The sequence below is a fragment of the Hyla sarda genome, chromosome 6, assembly GCF_029499605.1.
Source record: "Hyla sarda isolate aHylSar1 chromosome 6, aHylSar1.hap1, whole genome shotgun sequence".
In the NCBI taxonomy this organism is placed as follows: domain Eukaryota; kingdom Metazoa; phylum Chordata; class Amphibia; order Anura; family Hylidae; genus Hyla; species Hyla sarda.
Genome location: NC_079194.1, coordinates 199644301 through 199667786, shown reverse-complemented (window position 1 = coordinate 199667786; position 23486 = coordinate 199644301). Strand labels below are relative to the sequence as shown.

Here is a 23486-nt window from a genome sequence, read left to right as displayed (position 1 = left end):
GGGGGGTTTAACCTGGAACAGTTTTTCTCCATATTTTTTGTATGGGCCATTAATATACTTATATACGTTTATCATATCCCCCCTTAAACGTCTCTTCTCAAGACTAAACAATTGTAACTCCTTTAATCGCTCCTCATAGCTAAGATGTTCCATGCCCCATATTAGTTTAGTCGCGCGTCTCTGCACCCTTTCCAACTCCGCAGTGTCCCTTTTATGGACAGGTGCCCAAAACTGAACAGCATATTCCAGGTGAGGCCGTACCAATGCTTTATAAAGGGGGAGTATTATGTCCCTGTCCCTTGAGTCAGGAGGACGGGATATGAGGATGGGATATGAGGTCAGGATATGAGGATGGGATAGGAGGAAGGGATCTGAGGTCGAGATATGAGGACGGGATAGGAGGTCAGGATATGAGGTCAGATATGATGACAGGATATGAGCACGGGATATGGGTTTGAGATATGACAACAATATATGAGTACGGTATATGAAGTCAAAAGCTTCCTCCTTTGTTCATTTTCTTCCCCAACAAGGATTAGGAAGGAAAAACTGGGCAATGCCGGCTACTCAGCTAGTATATGTTATAAAGAACAAAATGTAATGTTTAGAAAAATAAAGACATTTATGTTTTTCTTTCCGTTTCCAGGTATCTCATGAATTTGCCATCAATTTCAACCCTACCAGCCCTTTCTGCTCAGGTTAGTCATTCTTTATTTGTTAACCTGTTGGGGACGGAGGGTGCACAGGTACGCCCTCGCGTCCTGGTACTTGAGGACAGAGGGCGTACCTGTTCGCTCCCTCCGTATTTCCGATCACCACCGCTCACCGGGTGGTGATCAGACTGGGATGACTGCTGATATCTATCAGCAGGCACCCCGTGGCAGTGCCCAGGGGGGTCCTGAGACCCCCCCCCCCCATGTCGGCAGTCGCCGCAAATCACTGGTCAATTCAGCCAATTGGGTCACCCGATCACCCTGAAAATAAGAGTGATCAGAGCTGTCAGAGACAGCCCCGATCATCCTAAAGGATAGAAGGGAGGTCGTGGGGGTGCCACCTCCTCCTATCCCCTGCCATTGGTCGATCAGGACCGACCGACCAAAGGCAGTTGAGGAGGGTTTAAAGTTCATTTTCCCCTGTCTGACCACCAATTATAGTCCGGGCAGAGCGGGGGGGGACATGGCCGGCTTGCCAGAGCGGCGATGGCAGGAGGAGGCAGGCCGGAAAATGCGGCGGTGAAGGAGGCTGCAGTGAAAATCGCTGGTAAGGGATCTTCACTGTGGCCTTCTAAAAGTTGCAAAACTACAACTCCCAGCATGCCCAGAAAGCCAAAGGCTGTCTGGGCATGCTGGGAGTTGTAGTTTTGCAACATCTGGAGGGCCACAGTTTGGAGACCACTATATGGTGGTCTCCAAACTGTAGCCCTCTAGATGTTGCAAAACTACAATTCCCAGCATGCCAAGACAGTCAGTGCATGCTGAAAGTTGTAGTTTTGCAACATCTGGAGGACCACCGTTTGGAGACCACTTGACAGTGGTCTCCAAACTGTGGCCCTCCAGATGTTGCAAAACTACAACTCCCAGCTTGCCTGGACAGTCTGGGCATGCTTGAAGTTGTAGTTTTGCAACATCCGAGGGCTACAGTATGAAGACCCCTACTTAGCGGTCTTTAAACTGTTCTTCCCCAGTTGTTGCATAACTACAACTCCTAGCATGCCTTTCGGCTGTCAGTGCATGCTGGGAGTTGTAGTTTTGCAACAGCTGGAGGCACACGGGTTGGAATCATTGAGCTAGAGTCTGTTTCCTAACTCTGGTTCCCCACCAGTGTGCCTACAGCTGTTGCAAAACTATAACTCCCAGCATGTACAGTCTGTCAGTGCATGCTGGGAGTCGTAGTTTTGCAATAGCTAAAGGTTTGGGTATTTCCGTACTCAGGAGAAATTGTGTTACAAATTTTGGGGGGGGGTTTCTCCTTTTACCCCTTATGAAAATGTAAAGTTGGGGGCTACACCAGCATGTTAGTATGAAAAAATTTACACTAACATGCTGGTGTTGCCCCATACTTTTCATTTTCACAAGAGGTAAAAGAAGAAAAGACCCCAAAATTTGTAACGCAATTTCTTCTGAGTACGGAAATACCCCATATGCGGACGTAAAATGCTCTGCGGACACACAAAAGGGCTCAGGAGTGAGAGAGTGCCATGTACATTTGAGGCCTAAATTGGTGATTTGCAAGGAGGTGGCTCATAGTTTGAGCAGTTCTGACATGAATGCAAAAAATAAATAAATAAATAAACACCCACATGTGACCCCATTTTGGAAACTTCACCCCTCTCATTCATTAAAATTGGATGTGAAAAAAAAAAAAAACTTTTTTCCCTGAAATGCTGGTGTTACCCCAATTTTTTCATTTTCACAAGGTGAAAAAAGCCTCCCAAAATTTGTAACACCATTTCTTCTGAGTAAGGAAATACCCCATATGTGGATGTAAAGTGCTCTGCTGGTGCACTACAATGCTCAGTAGAGAAGGTGCGCCATTGGGCTTTTGGAGAGAAAATTAGTCTGGAATTGAAGGTCATGTGTGTTTACAAAGCCCCCATGGTGCCAGAACAGTGGACCCCCCCCCCCCCCACATGTGACCCCATTTTGGAAACTACACCCCTCACGGAATCTAACAAGGGGTACAGTGAGCATTTACACCCCACAGGTGTCTGACGGATTTTTTGATCAGTCATCCGTAAAAATGAAAAAATTAATTTTTCATTTGCACAGCCCACTGTTCCAAAGATCTGTCAAATGCCAGTGGGGTGTAAATGCTCCATGCACCACTTATTACATTCTGTGAGGGGTGTAGTTTACAAAATGGGGTCACATGTGGGGGGGGGGGTCCACTGTTCTGGCACCACGGGGGGCTATGTAAATGCACATGGCCCCCAACTTCCATTCCAACCAAATACTCTCTCTAAAAGCACAATGGCGCTCATTCTCTTCACAGCATTTTAGTTCGCCCGCAGAGCACTTTATATCCACATATGAGGTATTTCAATACTCAGAAGAAATGGGGTTACAAATTTTTTGGGGGGCTTTTTCTCATATTACCCCTTGTGAAAATGAAAAATTTGGGGTAACACCAGCATTTTATGGAAAAAATCTATTTTTTTTTTACGTCCCAATTTCAATCACCTGTGGGGTGTTAAGGCTCACTTTACCGTTTGCTACATTCCTTGAGTGGTGTAGTTTCCAAAATAGTGTGCCATGTGTTTTTTTTTTTACTGTTCTGGCATCATGGGGGCTTCCTAAGTGTGACATGCCCCCCAAAAATCATTTCAGCAAAATTCGCTCTCCAAAAGCCCAATGTCGCTCCTTCCCTTCTGAACCCTCTAGTGCACCCACAGAGCACTTTACATCCACATATGAGGTATTTCCCTACTCGAGCGAAATGGGGTTACAAATTTTGGGGGGCATTTTATAAAATAAAAGTTTGGGGTAACACCAGCATTTTAGTGTTAAAAATAAAAATTTTCATTTTCACATCCCACTTTAACGAAAGTTCGTCAATCACCTGTGGGGTATAAAGACTCAATTTACCCCTTGTTACGTTCCTTGGGTGTAATTTCCAAAATCCCATTTGAGCAAAATTCGCTCTCCAAAATCCCAGTGTCGCTCCTTCCCTTCTGAGCCCTCTAGTGCACCCACAGAGCACTTTACATCCATGTATGAGGTATAAGAAAATTAATTACAAGTTTTTTTTTGGGGGGGGGGGCCTTTTTACCTTTTACCCCTGGTAAAAATGAAAAAATGGGTCTACAATAACAGGTTAGTGTAAAAAAATGGAGATTTTGAATTTTTGCCTCCATTTTGCTGCTATTCCTGTGAAACGCCTAAAGGGTTAAAAAAAAAACTTTTTGAATGTCATTTTGAATACTTTGAGGGGTACAGTTTTCATAATGGGGTCCATTATAGGGGATTTTCAACGTAAAGACCCTCATATTTACTTCAAAACTTAACTGGTCCCTGAAAAAATTCAGATTTTGAAATTTTCGGGAAAATTTAGAAAATTGCTGCTATACTTTGAAGCCCTCTGATGTCTACAAAAAGTAAAAACATGTGAACTTTATGAAGCCAATATAAAGTTAACACATTGTATATGTGAATCAATATGTAATTTATTTGACATGTCCCTTTTCCTTACAAGCAGAGAGCTTCAAAGTTAGAAAAATGCTAAATTTTCAAAATTTTCCTGACATTTTGGAATTTTTCACCAAGAAATTATGTAAGTATCGATGAAAATTTACCACTAACATAAAGTAGAATATGTCATGAAAAAACATTCTCGGAATCAAATTTATAAGTAAAAGCATCCCAGAGTTATTAATGCTTAAAGTGAGGTCAGATTTGAAAAAAATGCTCCCGTCCTTAGGGTCATAATGGGCTCCGTCCCCAGGGAATTAAACAACTTGAGCAGGATGTCATCCAGTTTGTGATATACAAGGATGCATCAAAAACCATGTAACGTACCTGCAATGCAGCCACTACAACAGGATGTTAGGTTACTGTGGATGACGTACATTAAATGTGACAACTGGTACACCAATAAAATGACACTTACAATATATCATTTTTGAGATTTCTCCCTTACAATAAAAGCTAAAAGTGGCCATACATTTACAATAACTGTAGCTGACAGTTATCTCTCCTTTTAAGCACGACAGAAACTGAGGGGTAACCCAGAGCTAGACTCTTCTGGCCCTGGCATATTCCTCCCACAACATTAGGGTTGGGTGTAAAAGATACAACACACCCTATACTTGGTACTTGGTCAGAAGGCCATCATACACCTTAGACAGTTGGCTAAAGCCTCCAAAGACAGAATTTGCTATAAGGTGTATAGGCACCTTAGGAAGAAGAGTTTGTGTTGCTATAGCATAGATTGTATTTGGGCTGTTATGTTGGTACAATATTTCATCTCATTTTAGGTAAGATTTACTTTTCTTTACTAATTCAGATAGGCCATAAAAGTGCTTTTCCGTTTTTCTGTAGGAGTGGAAGGCATTATAGAGGCCTACTCTGCATGTCTCCCTCATATAAGGTTCTATGGACCCACCAACTTTTCTCCGATTATTAATCATGTTGCACGGTTTGCAGCTCAGGCAACTCAGCAGCAGTCAGCAGGGGTAAGTAACAGAACCAGAGTGCAAGCACCTACCATCCCTCACACGGCATTGTGAGATCACATAGATTGAGTAGTTTGTAGTCGTACAGTAGTTTGAATCATATATATTGTTTAAAGCTAAAACTTTTAACTTAATTGTATTGAAAGAACAGTTATGTCATAGAACCTCTAATATTATCAACATTTATGGAAGATTCAGACATACACTTCTGTAATACTTATGTGTATATATGTCAGTGTCCAGCTAACACAGTTGCATACCTTGTCCAAGTGGAGAGTCAGCACAAGACCACCTCCCGCTCATGCAGGTGACCGGCCAATGTGCCAGGGCTGGAATAACCATTCAGCAAGATGTGTATGGTCACAGCAAAAATGGCAGAGGTCCGGATTTTCAAACCCAGGCTTCCAATTTTATTCGCACCACAAAGTGCAACATACGGCAGAGTGCCTTTCTCAAGCATAGTGAATAGTGAATTACAGCAGTCTTACCAAGATACACAGTAATTGGTCATACAATATGTGTTTTACATAACACAAATAAAAGTTCAACCCACTAAATCTCATTGGTGATATGTTACAGAATCATGTGATCACCACCTGTCACATATCATCTTGACAAATAAAGTGCATCAATACATAGTAAAATATCGTTTACAAGTGTACATAATAACAGAGCTAGTGACGCCGCACTGCTGAACGCAGGCGCACTTACTCTGTTTAATTAAAACAGGCCGACGTCTTAGTGTGTCTCCTTGATAAAGCCTCATTCAAGGAGTGGTGAAACCTGTAGGAGTTAGGCAGTGTTAGATTTTATCAGCAGTCTATTATGTGTCTCCATTTAAGTGCAATAGAATTAGGGTGTAGTACATGAGTCACATGAGTTTTCCATAGCCAGTGGTGCACAATAGGCTTGTGGTCTATTAAGTATCAGTGACTGTTGTAAGATTAATCAACATCTGTTTAATTATTATATACAATAAGTTATACTAATTGATCATCCTTTATGAGGTTGCTAGAAATCAACTGCTTGTTGATCGAGTAATTTAGACTCAAATGTCATACACCTATGTGTGGTGTATAAATATGGAAACATTCAGGCTGTGACTGCCCAGGAGTATAGGATACTCATATCAGTATCCAATAAGAGTATATTCACCGTCACTGGAATCACCCCCGTGGCTTAAATCATTTATTGTTACTCATCCGTACACTTTTTTAATGAGCAATTTAATAAAGATTCACATTTTAAGTGATATATATTATAGAAATATTTTTGTAACCCTTTGGAAAAATATGTTCTGATAAGGGCATTGAGTAATGACCCCCAAAAGCATGTACTCCATTCACACTGTCTTTTTTTTCTTCTTCTTTAATAGCAATATTTTATCCTCCTTATTATAACGGATGGAGTCATTAGTGACATGGATGAAACAAGACATGCCATTGTACAAGCATCAAAGCTGCCCATGTCCATTATCATTATTGGAGTAGGAAATGCAGACTTTTCTGCCATGGAATTCCTTGATGGAGATAACAGAATGCTCAGATCCTATACAGGAGAAGAGGCTTCGAGGGACATTGTGCAGTTCGTACCATTCAGGGAGTTTCGTAATGTAAGTCAGAGGCATGCCTGTATAATGTTCATGGTGCATGAGAAGCTTTGTAGCCCTAGCATATTTTTGCAGTCTAGCCGTGACCCATCAGCTTTGCTGGGAGCTCTCTCAGGTAGGACAAGTCTAATAACCCTTACTCTTATAACTCATGTAGCATGTAGACAGACCACAGATCTTTTCTGCTGACCCCTGAAAAAAGAGGGCTTGGCTAAAGAGGCGTATACCCCAATGGATATTAAGGACCCACAACAGTCTCCCCCCTCCAGAGACATTAGGTAGGTAGGTATTAGGTGAGAAAGTAAAGTATGGTTGGCTGGTTCTGTAGCTACACCCCTACTGTTTGCTAAGGAGATTGGCATATACAGTATCTATATAGGTTCATCCAGCTATATTTATGTTTTTACCCAGACTCTTTATCACATTTTACCAACAACTTGTTTCATCTTCATTCTACAGGCACCAAAAGAAACTCTGGCCAAAGCTGTTCTTGCTGAACTTCCACAACAAGTGGTAGATTACTTCAAGAGCCACAATCTCCCACCTATAAAGTCTGAGGGTGTATAACTGTACACATGACCCCCACATGCCATGAAACCTGTGGGCCACCCTTGTATAAAACCAGCAATCCTGAGACGTATGACCATTTAAATGGCGACACTTAGACACGGACATCTATTTCTGTATTAAAGACATTGTTCATTTTTCTAAGGACAAAGACTATGCTTTGCTCTGGTTCTCGATTGCTGCTATCGTGTTCTGGTTATCATGGAGACGTCCATTGAATTATTATATGGCATTTCTAGTTGTTGGCGGGCCTCTTTGTCAGACAAGACTTCAAATTTTGCAATCGTTTCCAGATGGAGGCAGATGACATGACATAGATATGTGAAGGGTCATAGATTACAGTTTGTTACTAAGACAGTATTCTGTAAGTCATGGCTCTTCCAAGTGTTGTGAAACTACAACTTTCAGCAAGCCCTCACTGCCTCAGCAGGTGCAGAGCAATAGGTTACGGACTTATGATATTCTCCAGCATCCCCAGCCAGTAGTTCAGCATTTAGAAAGAGTAATAGATCTGAGATCTTATTTTTTCCACAAAGAGTAGAATGGAATATTTATTAGATGAGAATATGACTTACCGTATATACTCGAGTATAAGCCGAGTTTTTCAGCTGAAAATGCCCCCCTCTGCTTATACTCGAGTGAACTCTCCGCCTGTCAATCCCTTCTCAGTGGTCTTCAACCTGCAGACCTCCAGATTTGGCTGTCCGGGCATGCTGGGAATTGTAGTTTTTAAACATCTGAAGGTCCGCAGGTTGAAGACCACTGCGGCCTTCGTCATCATCCAGACCCCCCTTTAGTTTTCTACTCACCTCCCCTTGGTGGGAAGGAAGGGTGAGCTGGTCCGGGCCATCTATGCTGCAGGGACCGTCCGGTGGGGAGGGTTAGTTGTTCCGGGCTGTCCATCTTCACTGGAAGGCCCTCTTCGCCGTTCCAGGCCGACCCCTTGCCTTTGACGAAGACGCACAGGGACGTTCATGCGCAGGGACATCTGCTGCGCAAGGACGTCCCTGTGCGTCGTCGTCAAGCCAACGTCACTAGTCCGGGGCCAGCCTGGAACGGAGAAGAGGGCCTTCCAGTGAAGATGGACAGCCCGGAACGACTAACCCTCCCCACCGGACGGTCCCTGCAGCATAGATGGCCCAGACCAGTTCACCCTTCCTTCCCACCGAGGGGAGGTGAGTAGAAAACTAAAGGGGGGTCTGGATGATGACGAAGGCCGTAGTGGTCTTAGACCTGCGGAACTCCAAATGTTTAAAAACTACAACTCCCAGCATGCCCGGACAGCCAATGGCTTTCCGGGCATGCTGGGAGTTGTAGTTTTGCAACATCTGGAGGTCCACAGGTTGAAGACCACTGATGAAGGGATTGACAGGCGGTGATGATGAAGGGGGTGGATGATGACGGGGGTGATGATGACAGGCGGTGATGATGAAGGGGGTGGATGATGACGGGGGTGATGATGACAGGCGGTGATGATGAAGGGGGGGGATGATGACAGGGAGTGATGATGACGGGGGTGATGATGAAGGGGGGGATGATGACGGGGAGTGATGATGACGGGGGTGTTAATGATGGGGGTCTGGATGATTACATGGGGGGATGATGTATTTCCCACCCTAGGCTTATAGTCGAGTCAATAACTTTTCCTGGGTTTCTGGGGTGAAATTAGGGGCCTTGGCTTATATTCAGGTGGGCTTATACTCGAGTATATACGGTATGTAAGATCAGATGCAGGAGATTACCTGGTCACATTATTGCAGTTGGCATTAATAAAATAAAACTGCAGCACTGTATGAAATGGGGTACATTGTGAAATGCCACTGTCATGAAAAGACACTTATATACTTGATTTATCTTTAGTCCTTTATTCTGTCTTATAGCATAGTCATAGATGTTCTTCTGAATATTTTCTTATGTTGTAATGAATGCTGCTGTGTTTTTAATTTTTTTTACCACAGAAAGTGAAGTTACTAAAGAAACAGATAGGTGATTGGTATAGAATAGCGATAAACTGAGCACCAAATGCGTGCATCCACTGTGCTGGGTCATATACATCTGCACATCATATGCTTGATTTAGTGTACGGTCCCACATAGCATCAATCATGCTCAACTAAGCTAAGCTTGTTTATAGGGGTTCTGGAGGAAAAGTGAGCTGCCATTTATCTTATATGTATAGGCAGCATGAAAACACAAAAAATCTGGCAAAATCTGCTGCTTAGCGGTAAATATGCTGCGTTCTCTCCGACGAGAATACACACAGGTGGCAGCCCTGTGTGTTTAGTGAGGTGTGGAGGCAGGGCCACGTGCCAGCATGACTGTGGGTAGCCTCCGGGTAACCCTGTGTGTATACTCATCATATGGAATATGCAGCGTCTTTCCCACTGTGCAGCAGATTTTGCGCAGCATGGAACATGCAGAGTAAGTGCTAAGTGGGACCGTACCCTTAGACAGCAACTTTAGAGATGCAGTCTTATTAGCAATTGTCACAAAATGTAGGTTTTGAATAGTCCATACATCTAAAAAAATGTTTTTCAACCAGTGTGCCTCCAGCTTTTTTTTTTTTTCTTGAGCAGATGGACCCTAAAATGGGTCGGAACACAACAGACACTGCCAGGTCCTGACAGACCAAATTCACTAAAATGGGCTCTGTTGGGGATCGGGTAGTTTAATGGAGAAAAAAATTGTGCATACACTATTTTGTTCTCTGCTAAACTTCCGTCGTTCTGACGGCATCGCCGACGGAACTCTGAATAGTGGAGTCCAACAGCAATGTGAACGAGTCCTTACCCGCAAGTTTCCTGCAGCAGACCCCATTGAGGTCAATGTAATTTGGTGCAGATGCTTTCTGATGTGTATAGCATAAGTAAGGTACTATTCACTTCACCCCAAGCACCTTTCAGGTCAGATATTTATAGGGAAGATCTTGAAACATATGCCTCTGATGGAAGGCTGTCACAGGTACCACTGTCTAGGCATTCTGTAGGATACATTGCATATAAACTCCCATTTACTGTTTAAGTTTTTACTGTATACCTTCGTATGGAATACAACACTATTCCATACTGCAAAAAAACTAAAGTGTCCTGATGATACACTCTCTGCACAGAACATAGGACACTCAGTCAAGCTTCCCACCTAACGGATTGTCTTCATAGAGGGGACTTAAAAGTCCTATAACTCAGGAATGAGGGGGCGATCATCATGCTCTCACCAGGTAAGTGATCAGCTCCAACCCCCACCCCCAAGCTATATACAGGTTACTGCCACTATTTTTTTTTAGAATGACCACAGGTCCTCTTTTAGGCTGCAGAGCAAATGCTTTGTGTGGGGCACTAAGTGGTCTGCCAGCTTCCACCTTTAGTTATGCAAACAGTGAAAAGCACTTGGTAGTATCTCCCTGTGTTGATGCATGCTGGGGATGTAGACTAAGCTGTCCTTAATATTTCACAAAGTGCAAAGGCAAGGTATCTACAAATTATTTTTTTTGTTTAGTTTTTTCAATTCTGGTTCTGGCTTAAGGGGGTTATCCAAGATAAAAAAAAAAACAAGAACAAAAAAAGAAAGAAAAAAAAAAACCATAGGCGCTTTCTTGCAAATACAGTGCCATACCTGTCCTGTGTTTGTATGTGGTATTGCAGCTCAGTTTCATTAAAGGTTATGGAGCTCAGTTTCAATACAATACACAACCTAAGGACAGGTGCAATGCGGTTTCGGGAAGAAAGCAGCAATGATTTTCTAGTCCTAAATAACCCTTTAAAAGAAGACCTAACAGACCTTTTGAGCTATTAGAACTGATAAAAGGTCTATATAGAGGTTGGGGAGGGGAGTTGAACCATTCAAAACATTGTTGCAGCTCCCAGCTGCTGCATGTGACCAGAAACACTGCTTTGGGATTGATCCTGGCCCCTCCTCAGCTATGACTGATAACTATAGTGGTCTCCTGATTGGGTGCTAGAGTTATCATAGCTGAGAGGAGGTGCTAGGAACACTCTCAATGCAGTGTGTTCTGGTCACCTAACAAAAGAGCCCCCCTCGTGCGCCATGTATGCAGTGATGTAAATATAAATGTGTAGGACGCCAATGCAAACTCTGTTACACGGCCCCCAGCTAAAATATTTCCTTTATATTACTGATCTACTATAAGCAAGAGAGACCTTATGGGCCCCTGAGGCTCCTAGGCCTAGGTCCCTGTGCACCCCCAAAAGTTACACCCCTGCATGCATGTGTTCATTCTGGAGCCCATTTTACCTTGGTTCTTATGACTGGTGGAGGTCTCTGTGGTTGGGCCTTCACCGATCAACTAATTATCGGTGGATAGGAACTAACATTTCAGTTACGTATTGCAAAAGTCAGATCAATGGGGATTTTGAAGCTGTGATGGGAGAGTCTCAGTCGTAGAGGCAGCTGCATTGGTGTTATCACTCTCCACTGAGATAAAAGTGAAATTGACAGCTTGTTCACCTGCACTAAACCCAATAGGTTGGGTAAGGCCCCATTCACACTGACGTTGTGCCCCATCGAAGAACGTCCATCATGCACTTTTTTTTGTGCCTTAAAGGATGTTCTTTTTGACGGGAAACAATGGTTCCCGACAGATCCCATTTACTATTATGGGCACCATTGTTTTTCGACAGGAGTAACAGAAGGAAAAAACATTGCATGTTGTATTTTTCCTCCCGCTATTCTTCACGGCTTCCCACGACGGATGTCACACTGCCTGAGGCTCCTTTCACACGGCACGGCAGTGTGACATGCGTCAGGGGAGCAGGGCAGAATAGCGGGAGAAAAAATACTCCTTGTGCCGCCTAATAATAGTAAATGGGAGCCGCCGGGACCTGTTGTTGCCCGTTGTGCCCCGTCACGAAAACAGCCGTTAAAGGCACAAAAAAAAAAAAGAAGAGACTTCAATGTTGACAGGGTGCAACAGCAGTGTGAAAGGGACCTTAAAGTGAGGGCGACCCTAAGAGAAAAAAAGTTTTTCTTTTGAAAATTGGTCTAGCCGTCTCCGAGATATAGCCCCGCTGCTAGTATTCAAATGACCTCCTCTGCCCAATGGAGGTTGGAGCCATCTCTGCCTCCATCCTTTTTGCTGAACTATGCCCGCCCATCTTGTGAATATTCATAATTCTTTACTCTCACGTCATTACGAAGTGAAAATAAAGATTAGGAAGCAGCACATGCACTCTACCAGAAAAGCAGAGAGTCACGTGGGCACAGGCTCTTACTTCACTAGGATGTGAGAGTGGAGAATTAAGAATACTCACAAGATGGGCAAGCCAGTGCCATCCTCCACTGCACAGAGGAGGTAATTTGCATACTAGCAACTGGGACTTTATCTCATAGACAGTTGGCCCAAATTTTAGTGAGTAAAACATCTTTTTATTTAGGTTCAACGACACTATAACCCAGTGTATTGGGTTTAATGCAGGTGAACAGGCTGTTAGTTTTCCTTTGAAATGGAATAGTGGGAGCACAAGTAGATTCCGGTGAATTTTACATATTTTAATGTAAAGTGACCAAATGTGCAACAATGTATACAAAGAAAACTTCTGATCTGGTTGGATTCAGCTGGTAGAACTCACCGATCTGATTTTATGATATTGTTGGAACATCCCATGTTTTATTTATAAGGTGGATTGTATGAAGTGAATGCAAATTTATGGAAAGAGTAGATGAAAATTTTAATGTGATTGGAGCTGAATGAAAGTTTCTAGTAGATGTAAAGAAGCATGCTTAGTATATGTCTAAAGGGATATATGTATAACTATATTATTAGTTCATATTAGTGTCCATAGTTTTATTACAGATATACAGTGTATATATATATATATATATATATATATATATATATATATATCTTATCTTACAAAGTTTAAGGGGTTGTGTCATCAAAACAAATCTTGTCTTTATGACTTGTTTGGCATATGGATAGTAAAGTGGGGTTCCTCTTTGCTTAGGATATTCCCTTCCCCCATTAGCTAGAGCAGAGTCAATTAGTAAAAGTTCTCCCCAGGTCTGGTGGCCAGTTTTACATGGCCCCCGTTTATTTTAAAGGGTACTAGGTAACACTACATTTCCTCTGCAGTGGCTGAAGAAAACTTTCTCTGAGAATATAAGCAGGTTGCTGAGGGTTTTATTATCAGGGCTGGTTATGTTTCTGCATAAGACAATCCCTATACCTTAAAGCACAAAACTCTACATATCATAGGCATGACCTTTTTAACACATAAATAATGTGATTTATATGAAGTGTATTATTGGTCTCTCATGGTTCTTATATCATTGGCTCATTTAGACTTAGCACCAAAAATGCAGATAATTCAACAAGTATTAGGGTTATTTTATTTAGCAACAGCAAATAATATCAGTTAAAATTAACTTGTGATGTAATGTGTAGTAATGTACACAGAGAAACCCATATTTAAAGGCAGGTTCTATGTGCCTGCCGGAAAAAGGGAAGGTGAAAATGTCCGGCTCCCATGTGAGTAAAAAATAATACTTTATTGATCCATGATAAAATCCAAAACACAAAAATGGGTTAAAAGTACATATGCACAGAAGGAAACACCTCTATGCGCCTGCCACCTCTATAACAGGTCTACACAGAATTTATATCTTCAGTTTTAAAGGGGTTATCCTGCGTAAAACTTTTTTTTTTTCTTAATATGCCCAGGTTGCCGGCATTAGAAAAATAAACCTGGAATAATGGGTGTCCCTGTCCCTGCTGGAATACTCTTCCTGCTTCTGGGGCCGCAGTGATGTAATGCCAGTGATTGGCTGAGCGTCAATATGACAGATTGGGCCCAGGCACCAGGAAGAAGATGGGACCCAGTTCCAATCTTCCACATTGCCACTCAGCCAACCACTAGCCCCAGAAGCAGGAAGAGGATCTCAGCGGAGACTGGGACAGTAATACCAGAGATATCAGAGGGGAGTAGCAGAAGTCTGGGTTTATTTTTTAATGCTGGCAGCTTAAGCATATTGAGAAAAAAAATGTTTGTTTGTTATGCCAGATAACGCCAGATAAGGATTTGGGTTTACAGATTTCACAAGACAGGATGCAATAACATCTGTGACTCCAACTGTATGGCTCCTCTATAGAGCCACAATACGGCCCTGTGCATAAAGCCAAAAAACGGGGCACATGTTGCCTTACACCACCCCATGCTCACCCAACAGGATCAGGTTATTTACCCTTTTTTCGGGGGAATAGTATTGTAGCCCTCGGGGAGCACTGTGCAGATACACAACAACCAAGGGAAAGGGGTATGAAGCTAATGTGACATGAATAACCCTCTATAGCAGGGCTGCATCAATATAAGAAAAATAGCAACAAATGAGGATATACCATATGTATCCTAGATGGTCAGAAACTTCTGTCATCGTAAAATAGGTTTTGTTTTTTGTTTTCAACTTTGACAAGCAACATTTATGAATGCCAAAGGTTTTGCAGGAGAAGCTCAACTGTTGACCTAGTCCAGGGTTGGCAGACCATTTTCCTATTGCTGTAGAACTACAAAGCTCAGAAGAGTACTTACAACAAATCAGCAAGAGGGTCAGGGTTTGCCTGTCGCTCAGGCTAGGCTTTTATGTTGAGATAGCTATTTGCTGTTATTATATATACATTTGTACATTTTTGTAAATAGACCTGTGGCGGAAACTACAAACATCTCAAATAGTAATAAAGAGTTGTGCATACAGTACATTCCAGAAAAATGGAACAAGAGCTCCTCCTATTGGAGGAGCTTGTAAGTAATGGTTGTTCCTACTGTACTTTGCAATCTCAGTTTTGCATTATATGTTATAGCTTATGTATTAATGTATTGTTAACATCATTCTGCTATGTTCCTGTGACTTTTTTGTATTAAAACGCATTGCAAAACTGATGCTATAGCAGAATAAATGCTTAAAATATTCCATTTTAATTCATCAATGGTGTTTTTTTTTTTTTTTACTTATGCAATGATGTGGTGATAGGAAATGCTAAAGCATCTAGGGTGTGAAGATAAACTCATACTGGGGATTAACCCATAACAGCTAGTGTACATGTGAACATTAACCCCTTCCCCTGGCATGCCTTTTGGGTTAAAGGCCCAAGCAATTATTTTTATCCATTTATTATTTTTTTTCCCGTTTTTCCATTGTTGACTGCCAAGTGCCATTACTTTTTTTTATTTTTCCATTGATAAAACCATATGCTTGTTTTTGTGGGACAAGTTGCACTTTTTAATGCCATAATTTTGGGGTTCATATTTGTTAATTTTTATTAACTTTTTTTTCTGGTCAAATGAAAATATATAATAATTTGCATCTTCAATTTACACCTTTCACTGTATGGTAAAAATAACATTATAGTTTTATTTTTTGGTCCAGTACAATTAAAGAGATACCAAGATGATATAGTTTTTTTTTTTTTTTTTTACAACTTGCCGTAATAGAAATATAAAAAAAAAAAATTTGAATTAGCATTGCCACAATACAAGATTCAGAACTTTTTTTTATTTTTTGTCTGACAGCGCCATATTAGGGTTGATTTTGAGTTTTTATTGGTGCCATTTTGAAAAATGTATGATTCTTTGATCGTTTTCTTCAATAAATAATAATACAATAATGTTATTGTCCAGGTCATTAAGCACATGGCAATACAATATATGTATATATATATTTTTTTTATGTTTTATGTATAGAAAGGGATACTAAAAAGGGATATCTATCTATCCATCCATCCTCTTGCTGCACAGAATGGCCTGATACACAAACATGTAAACCGGATTGGAGGAATGGGGTAATTGTAAATGATGTTACTGTTATATGCCCATTCTCAAGGTGAGCTTCAAGGGGTACTCCACCCCTAAACATCTTATCCTCTATTCAAAGGATAGGGGATGAGATGTTTGATCATGGGGGTCCCGCCGCTGGGGACCCCCACGATCTCCCTGCTGCACCCAGCATTCGTTTAGAGCTTCGGAGGCTTGTGACATCACGGCCACGCCCCCTCAATGTAATTCAATAGACTTGCAATAAGGGGGCATGGCTGTGATGGCACGAGCGGGGCGTAACCGTGACGTCAGCCTCTGCCCCACAACGTCAGTCATCTGGCACGGAGCGAAATTCGCTCCGTGCACCGGATGTCTGGGGTACCGCAGCCGAGATCAGACATCTTATCCCCTATCCTTTGGATGGTAGATAAGATGTCTAGGGGCAGAGTACCCCTTTGATACCATATAGCTGCTAGAAACCATGAACAATAAGTCAATGTTATCAGTATGAAGCCAAGCAGCCAAAGTCATTATTGATCACGCATCTTTATTTCTGTGCATGTTCTAAAAAGTCCAGGATATAATATTTTGTTTTTATGACAGATGTAATATCTAGATACCGTATTTATCAGCGTATACCACGCATTTTGTATACTAAAAGTCTGCGAGTTATATGCAGATAAACTCTTTCTGGCCCCTAAGAAGCCGCTGTGGTTCAATGATTTAAAGCAGCCACATTAAATCATGTAACTGCAGCGGCTTCTGCAGGGCCAGAGCAACAGTGCACAGCAACAGCGCAGGACGCTGCCGGAACCTGCAGGAGCGTGCCGACAGGTAAATATGAAAGCCAGGGATGGGGAGGGACATGGGAATCGGGCGGCGGAGGGACTCTGGCCCTGCAGTTACACGATATAAAGCGGCCGCTTTAAGGGTCTATTCACACTTACAATATTCTGCACAGATTTGATGCGCAGGATTTCAAGCTGTGTTCAGTCATTCAGTTTACATTGAAATCTACAGCAGAAAATCCTGCACATCAAATCTGCACAGAATACTGTACGTGTGAAAAGACCCTAAATCATTGAACCACAGCGGCTTCTGTGGGGCCAGAAAGATTTATCATGGGTATACACGCATTTACACACACCCTCATTTTAACAAGGATATTTGGGTAAAGAAACCTTTTTTACCCAAATTTCCATGGAAAAATTAGGATAAATACAGTACTTCTGGCTACATTTTCCTATGATATGTGAGGAGTTAATCTAGTCATTCTTCAAGTAAGAAGCCTGCAAAAATGTGATAGCAGAAACGGAAATGGGCAATGGGAATGGAGGGGTTATATCAGTATGGCATGAAGTTGTTTAGCAATGTTAGGCCCCTTTCCCACTACTGTTGCGCCCTGTCACGAACAGCCGTTAAAGTCTTTTTTTTTTTTCTTTGTGCCTTTAACGGCTCTTCTTGTGACAGGGCACAACGGGTCCTGACGGCTCCCATTTACTATTATGGGGTCCATCGGGCACTGTTTGTTTTACAGGAATAGCAGATGAAAAAGATGTCGCAAGCAGTATTTTTTCTGCCGTGTTCTAACGGAAGTGTGAAAGAAGCCTCAGGGTGCGTTCACATGTGCACATTTTTGCTGCAGATCTGCCGCAGATCTTGCTGCTGCAGATTCTGCTGCCCATTGACTTTAATGGGCAGCAAAATCTGCAGCAAAAATGTGCACGTGTGAACGCACCCTTAAACTGTATATTAGGAGAGCTTTGATAAACTTTTTTTTATTTGGGAACTATACAGTTGCAGCAAAAAGTAAGCAAATGTTTTTGACTTACCTGGATTTTTGTATTGATGACTTGTTAGGGATTATGATTTTATAAATTATTTTATGCCAAAAAAAAGTGTGGAAAACAACCATTCATAAAATCGCTTCCCCTTAAATCTTTCATACAAATTGACAACATATATTTAAAACCTTTTTATTAAAACTTTACTTGATTAATAAAATGATTGCCTTTACCCTTGGTGAAGAAATTCGATATGTGTGACGTCTGCAGCTCTACATATTATGTGCTCTTTACTTACTAAATCGAGAAAACAAGAAAATGTTACACACCATAAACCACTTATAAGAAATATACACTCACTGGCCAATACATGGCACCAACTCAATGCATTTAGGCATGTTGGTGTGGTCAAGACAACTTGCTGAAGTTTAAATTGAATATGAGAATTGGGAAGAAAGGGGATTTGAATGTGCCATGGTTGTTGGTGCCAGTTGGGCTGGTCTGAGTGTTTCAGAAAGTGCCAATCTACTGGGATTTTCACACACACAACCATCTCTAGGGTTTGCAGAGAATGGAGGGAAAAAAAAAGAGAAAATATCTGGTGATCGGCAGTTCTGTGAACGAAAATGCCTTGTTGATGTCAGAGGTGAATGAGCAGACTGGTTGAAGATGACAGAATAATAAGAATAAGATTCTGCAGAACTTTACAATTTTTAAGGTACAAATAAGGGCAAATATCAGACATTGAAATATTACACAATTAACCCCCTTAAAGGGGCACTCTGGAAGAGAAAAAGAAAAAAATGTTTTCAAATCAACTGGTTGCAAAAAAATATTTAAAAATATTAGTCCTTCCAGTGTTTATTAGCTGCTGTATGTTCCAGGAGAAGTTGTGTAGTTCTTTTCAGTCTGACCACAGTGCTCTCTGCTGCCACCTCTGTTCGTGTCAGGAACTGTTCATAGCAGGAGAGGTTTGCTATGGGGATTTGATGCTGCTCTAGACAGTTCCTAAAAAGGACAGAGGTGTCTGCAGAGAGCACTGTGGTCAGAATGGGAAGAACTACACAACTTCCTCTAGACCATACAGCAGCTGAAAGTACTGGAAGGATTAAGATTTTTAAATAGAGGTTACTTAAAAATCTGCATAACTTTCTGTGACCAGTTGATTTGAAAACATTTTTATTCTCTGAAATACCACTTTAAGGGTGCCGCCTGTTTTTACCTTAATGACCAGGCCTTATTTTTCAAATCTGGCCTGTGTCTCTTTAAGTGATAATACCTCTGACATGCTTTTAAAGAGCAAAGTGATTCTGAGTTCTTGACATATTGTACTTTATATTCGTGCTAGATCTTTGTTGATAAATGCAGCATTTTTTGTGAAAAACTCCAAAATATTGTTAAAAATTGGAAAATTTCCATTGTTTTCTTAACCACTTACAAACCCTGGTATACCTGTACGCCCTGAGTCCGCTCCCTTTCTATAATGCAGGTTGGGCTCGGCCTCTAACAACGGCCGGGACCCATGGCTAATAGTGCACAGCACTGATTGCAGGGCCGCACACTATTGGCCCTTTAGACACGGCGTTCAAAGTTGATCGCGTCTAAAGTTAAACTAAACCTCTGCTGGTTAGCTCAGGGGGCTGTTCGGGACCGCCGCAGCGAAATCACGGCTTCTCGAACAGCTGTAGGACACGAGGAGGGTCGCCCTTCCTGCCTCCTGGTGTCCGATCGCCGAATGTCTGCTCAGTGCCCGAGATCCAGGCATGAGCAGTCAAGCGGCAGAATCATTGATCAATGTAAAATATCAGTGTGTGCAGTGTTATAGACCCCTATGGGAGCAATAACATTGCAAAAAAAAAAAAGTGAAAAAAAAGTTAATAAAGATCATTTAACCCCTTCCCTAATAAAAGTTTGAATTACCCCCCTTTTCCCATGGTTAGAACTCCAACAACTCTCTCAAATGGTCAGAACTCTGGCAACTGAAATTTAATGTGGACAAGTGCAAGATAATGCACCTAGGGCGTAAAAACCCTTGGGCGGAATATAGAATGTTTGAAACAGTTCTGACCTCAGTATCTAAGGAAAGGGATTTAGGAGTAATTATTTCAGAAGACTTAAAGGTAGTAAGATAATGTAATAGAGCAGCAGGAAATGCTAGCAGAATGCTTGGATGTATAGGGAGAGGTATAAGCAGTAGAAAGAGAGAAGTGCTCATGCCGCTGTACAGAACACTGGTGAGGCCCTACCTGGAGTATTGTGTGCAGTACTGGAGACTGTATCTCCAAAAGGATATAGATACTCTAGAGAGAGTTCAGAGAAGAGCTACTAAACTAGTACATGGATTGCAGGATAAAACTTACCAGGAAAGGTTAAAGGATCTTAACATGTATAGCTTGGAAGAAAGAAGAGACTTTTATATACATAAAGGGAATCAACACGGTAAAGGAGGAGAGCATATTTAAAAGAAGAAAAACTACCACAAGAGGACATTGTTTTAAATTAGAGGGTCAAAGGTTTATGCAGTAATATCAGGAAGTATTACTTTACTGAGAGAGTAGTGGATGCATGGAATATCCTTCCTGCAGAAGTGGTCGCTAAAAATACAGTGAAGGAGTTTAAACATGCATGGGATAAGCATAAGGCTATCCTTCAAATAAGATAGGGCGAGGGACTATTCATAGTATTCAGATTATTGGGCAGACTAGATGGGCCAAATGGTTCTTATCTGCCGAGACATTCTATGTTTCTATGTAATGCTAGGCCATATTCATAGCATTATACAGTAAATGCAAACTAATGACTGCATATCAAAGTCCCCAATGGAGACTTAAAACGTGTAAAATAAAAAAAAAAATCTAAAATGATATTAAAAAAAAACTCCCCTAATAAAAAAAAATCTAATCCCCCTTATTTTCCCATTTTAGAAAAAAAAGAAAAACAATTAACATATTTGGTATTGCTGCATGCATAAATGTCCAAACTATTAAAATATAATGTTTATTATACAGTAAACGGCATAAACGTAAAAAAAAAAAAACACCAAAAATACAGATTTTTTATCTTATCATATATTTAAAGAAATTAATAAAAAGTGATCAAAAAGTCCCATTAAAACAATGAGCCCTCATACATCCCTGCATACGTGAAGATAAAAAGTTATAGGGGTCAGAAAATAAAAATTTTATGCATACCAATTTTGTTTACCAAAAAGTTTTTTTTTTTTTTTAAATAGTACAATATACTAGTAAAAAACTATATCAATTGAATTTAATTTTGATTGCATTAACCTAGAAGATAATGTATAATTTTTAGCATAAAGTGCACTGCGTAAAAAAAAAAAAAAAGTTCCAAAATTGCAGTTTTCTAATAAATTTCCACCCTCAAATTATATTTTTTTGGTTTCACCGTACATTTTATGGTAAAATGAAAGATGTCATTACAAAGTACAATTGTTCGTGCAAAAAACAAGCCCTCATATGGGTCTGTAGATGAAAAAAGAAAAGAGTTATGGATTTTAAAAGGAGAGCAGGAAAAAAAAATGCAAAAATTTAAATTAGCCTGGTCCTTAAAGGGGTATTCTGCCCCTAGACATCTTATCCCCTATCCAAAGGATAGGGGATAAGATGTCAGAACGACGCAGCGGTCCCGCTACTGGGGACGCCCGGGATCTCGGCTGCGGCACTGCGCTATCATTACTGCACAGAGCACGCTCGCTCTGTGTGTAATGACCGGCGGTACAGGGGCCAGAGCATGGTGACGTCAAGACTCCGCCCTCTCGTGACTTCACGGCCCGCCCCCTTAATGCAAGTCTATGGGAGGGGGCATGATGGCCACCACACCCCCTCCCATAGACTTGTATTGAGGGGGCGGACCGTGACGTCACGAGGGGGCGGAGCCGTGACATAACGATGCTCCGGCCCTTGTATTGCCCATCATTACGCACAGAGCGAGTTTTCTCTGTGCAGTAATGATAGCGGGGTGCCGTAGCAGAGATCCCGGGAGTCCCCAGCAGTGGGATCCCCAGGGATCTGACATCTTATCCCCTATCCTTTGGATAGGGGATAAGATGCTAGGGGCGGAGTACCCCTTTAAGGCCAATATGGGCTTGGTCCTTAAGGAGTTAAAACTGTAGATGTTTGTTATAAGTCTAAGAGTTTGGGGTATTGTATTCTAGAGAAATGGAAACAGTAACTCAAATAACCACTCACATCAATCACAACCAATGTATGCAAAATACCATCTCTGAATGCATAACACATAACGCATAACACATCCAACGTTGAACTGCGGCTACAATTTGCACAGGCTGACCAGAATTGGACAATGGAATACTGGAAGAACGTTGCTTGGCCTTTTGAGTCTTGATTCTAGATGTGACATTCAGGTGGCAGGGTCAGAATTTGGCGTAAACAACATGAAAGCATGGATCCATCCGTTCTTGTATCAATGGTTTAGCCTTGTGGTGTAATGGTCGGGGGACATTTTCTTGGCACACTTTGATCCCCTTAGTTTCAATTTAGCACCATTTAAACATGACAGCCTACCTGAGTATTGTTACTGACCATATCCATCCCTTTATGACCCCAGTGGATTTATCTGTTGGCTACTTACAGCTGGATAATGCACAAGCTTGTTTGTTCCTCTGATCCGTAATTTTTTTCCAATATAAGCTATATTTTATCTTGTAACGTCATATCCCAATAATTTTGGTTTATAATACTGAATACTGTACGTGTGATTTCCACCATTTCTGATGTAAAGTTTGTAGCCTTGACTGACCTCTGGTTGCCATGGCTACCATCGGCATCCTGCGATCTTTTTGCGGGTGCCAATGAAGAATAGACGGAGCCCCCTCCCTTTGTCACCCTATAGATGCTGTGGTCACACTGACTGAAGCATCTATATCACTCACTCTGCAGTACTAGCATGGGACTGGCAGAGCAGTTGCTGTGATTTAACATTCCCCACCAGGAGCTGTGATTGGCTGGGACTGTCCGACCAATTACGGGTCCTGATGGGGAATATGAAAACATAGAGCTGTAATTTCATATTCCCTGCTGGGAGCTGCGATTGGTCTGCACCGACTGACCAATTAGGATTTCTGGATGGGAATATGAAGTTACAGTGCTGCGATTTTACCGGTCTGAAATTACCTTTGGCAAGGAGGCTATTTGATTTTTTTTAGCATATGGACAAAAGTCACAAAAATCCCCCCCATAATTTCCCTACACACCCACATCTATCTTCTATGCTGCAGTTAATGAAATAAATATAAAAGATAAATTAGACTTTTAAAGAATACTGTCACGATGCCGGCTGGCAGGAGGTGGATCCTCTGTGCCAGAGAGGGATTGGCGCGGACCGTGCTAGTGGACCGGTTCTAAGTCACTACAGGTTTTCACCAGAGCCCGCCGCAAAGCGGGATGGTCTTGCTGCGGCGGTAGTGACCAGGTCGTATCCACTAGCAACGGCTCTACCTCTCTGGCTGCTGAAGATAGGTGCGGTACAAGGGAGTAGACAGAAGCAAGGTCGGACGTAGCAGAAGGTCGGGGCAGGCAGCAAGGTTCGTAGTCAGGATGGATAGCAGAAGTTCTG

The 23486-nt window shown here is 41.7% G+C and overlaps 1 protein-coding gene and 1 long non-coding RNA gene across 2 annotated transcripts in view; one reads left to right on the top strand and one right to left on the bottom strand.

Moving 5' to 3' along the window:
• Positions 1 to 8114, top strand: part of CPNE2 (copine 2) — a 161193-nt gene extending 153079 nt beyond the window's left edge. Inside the window, exons 13-16 of the mRNA XM_056526169.1 lie at positions 647 to 698; positions 5037 to 5170; positions 6546 to 6782; positions 7239 to 8114. Coding sequence (XP_056382144.1) covers positions 647 to 698; positions 5037 to 5170; positions 6546 to 6782; positions 7239 to 7346 — 531 coding nt within the window. The 3' untranslated portion in view covers positions 7347 to 8114. The remainder of the gene's footprint in view (positions 1 to 646; positions 699 to 5036; positions 5171 to 6545; positions 6783 to 7238) is intronic.
• The window catches only part of LOC130276591 (uncharacterized), an 86556-nt gene that overhangs the window by 35759 nt on the left and 27311 nt on the right, over positions 1 to 23486 (bottom strand). The gene's annotated exons all lie outside the window — the stretch shown is intronic.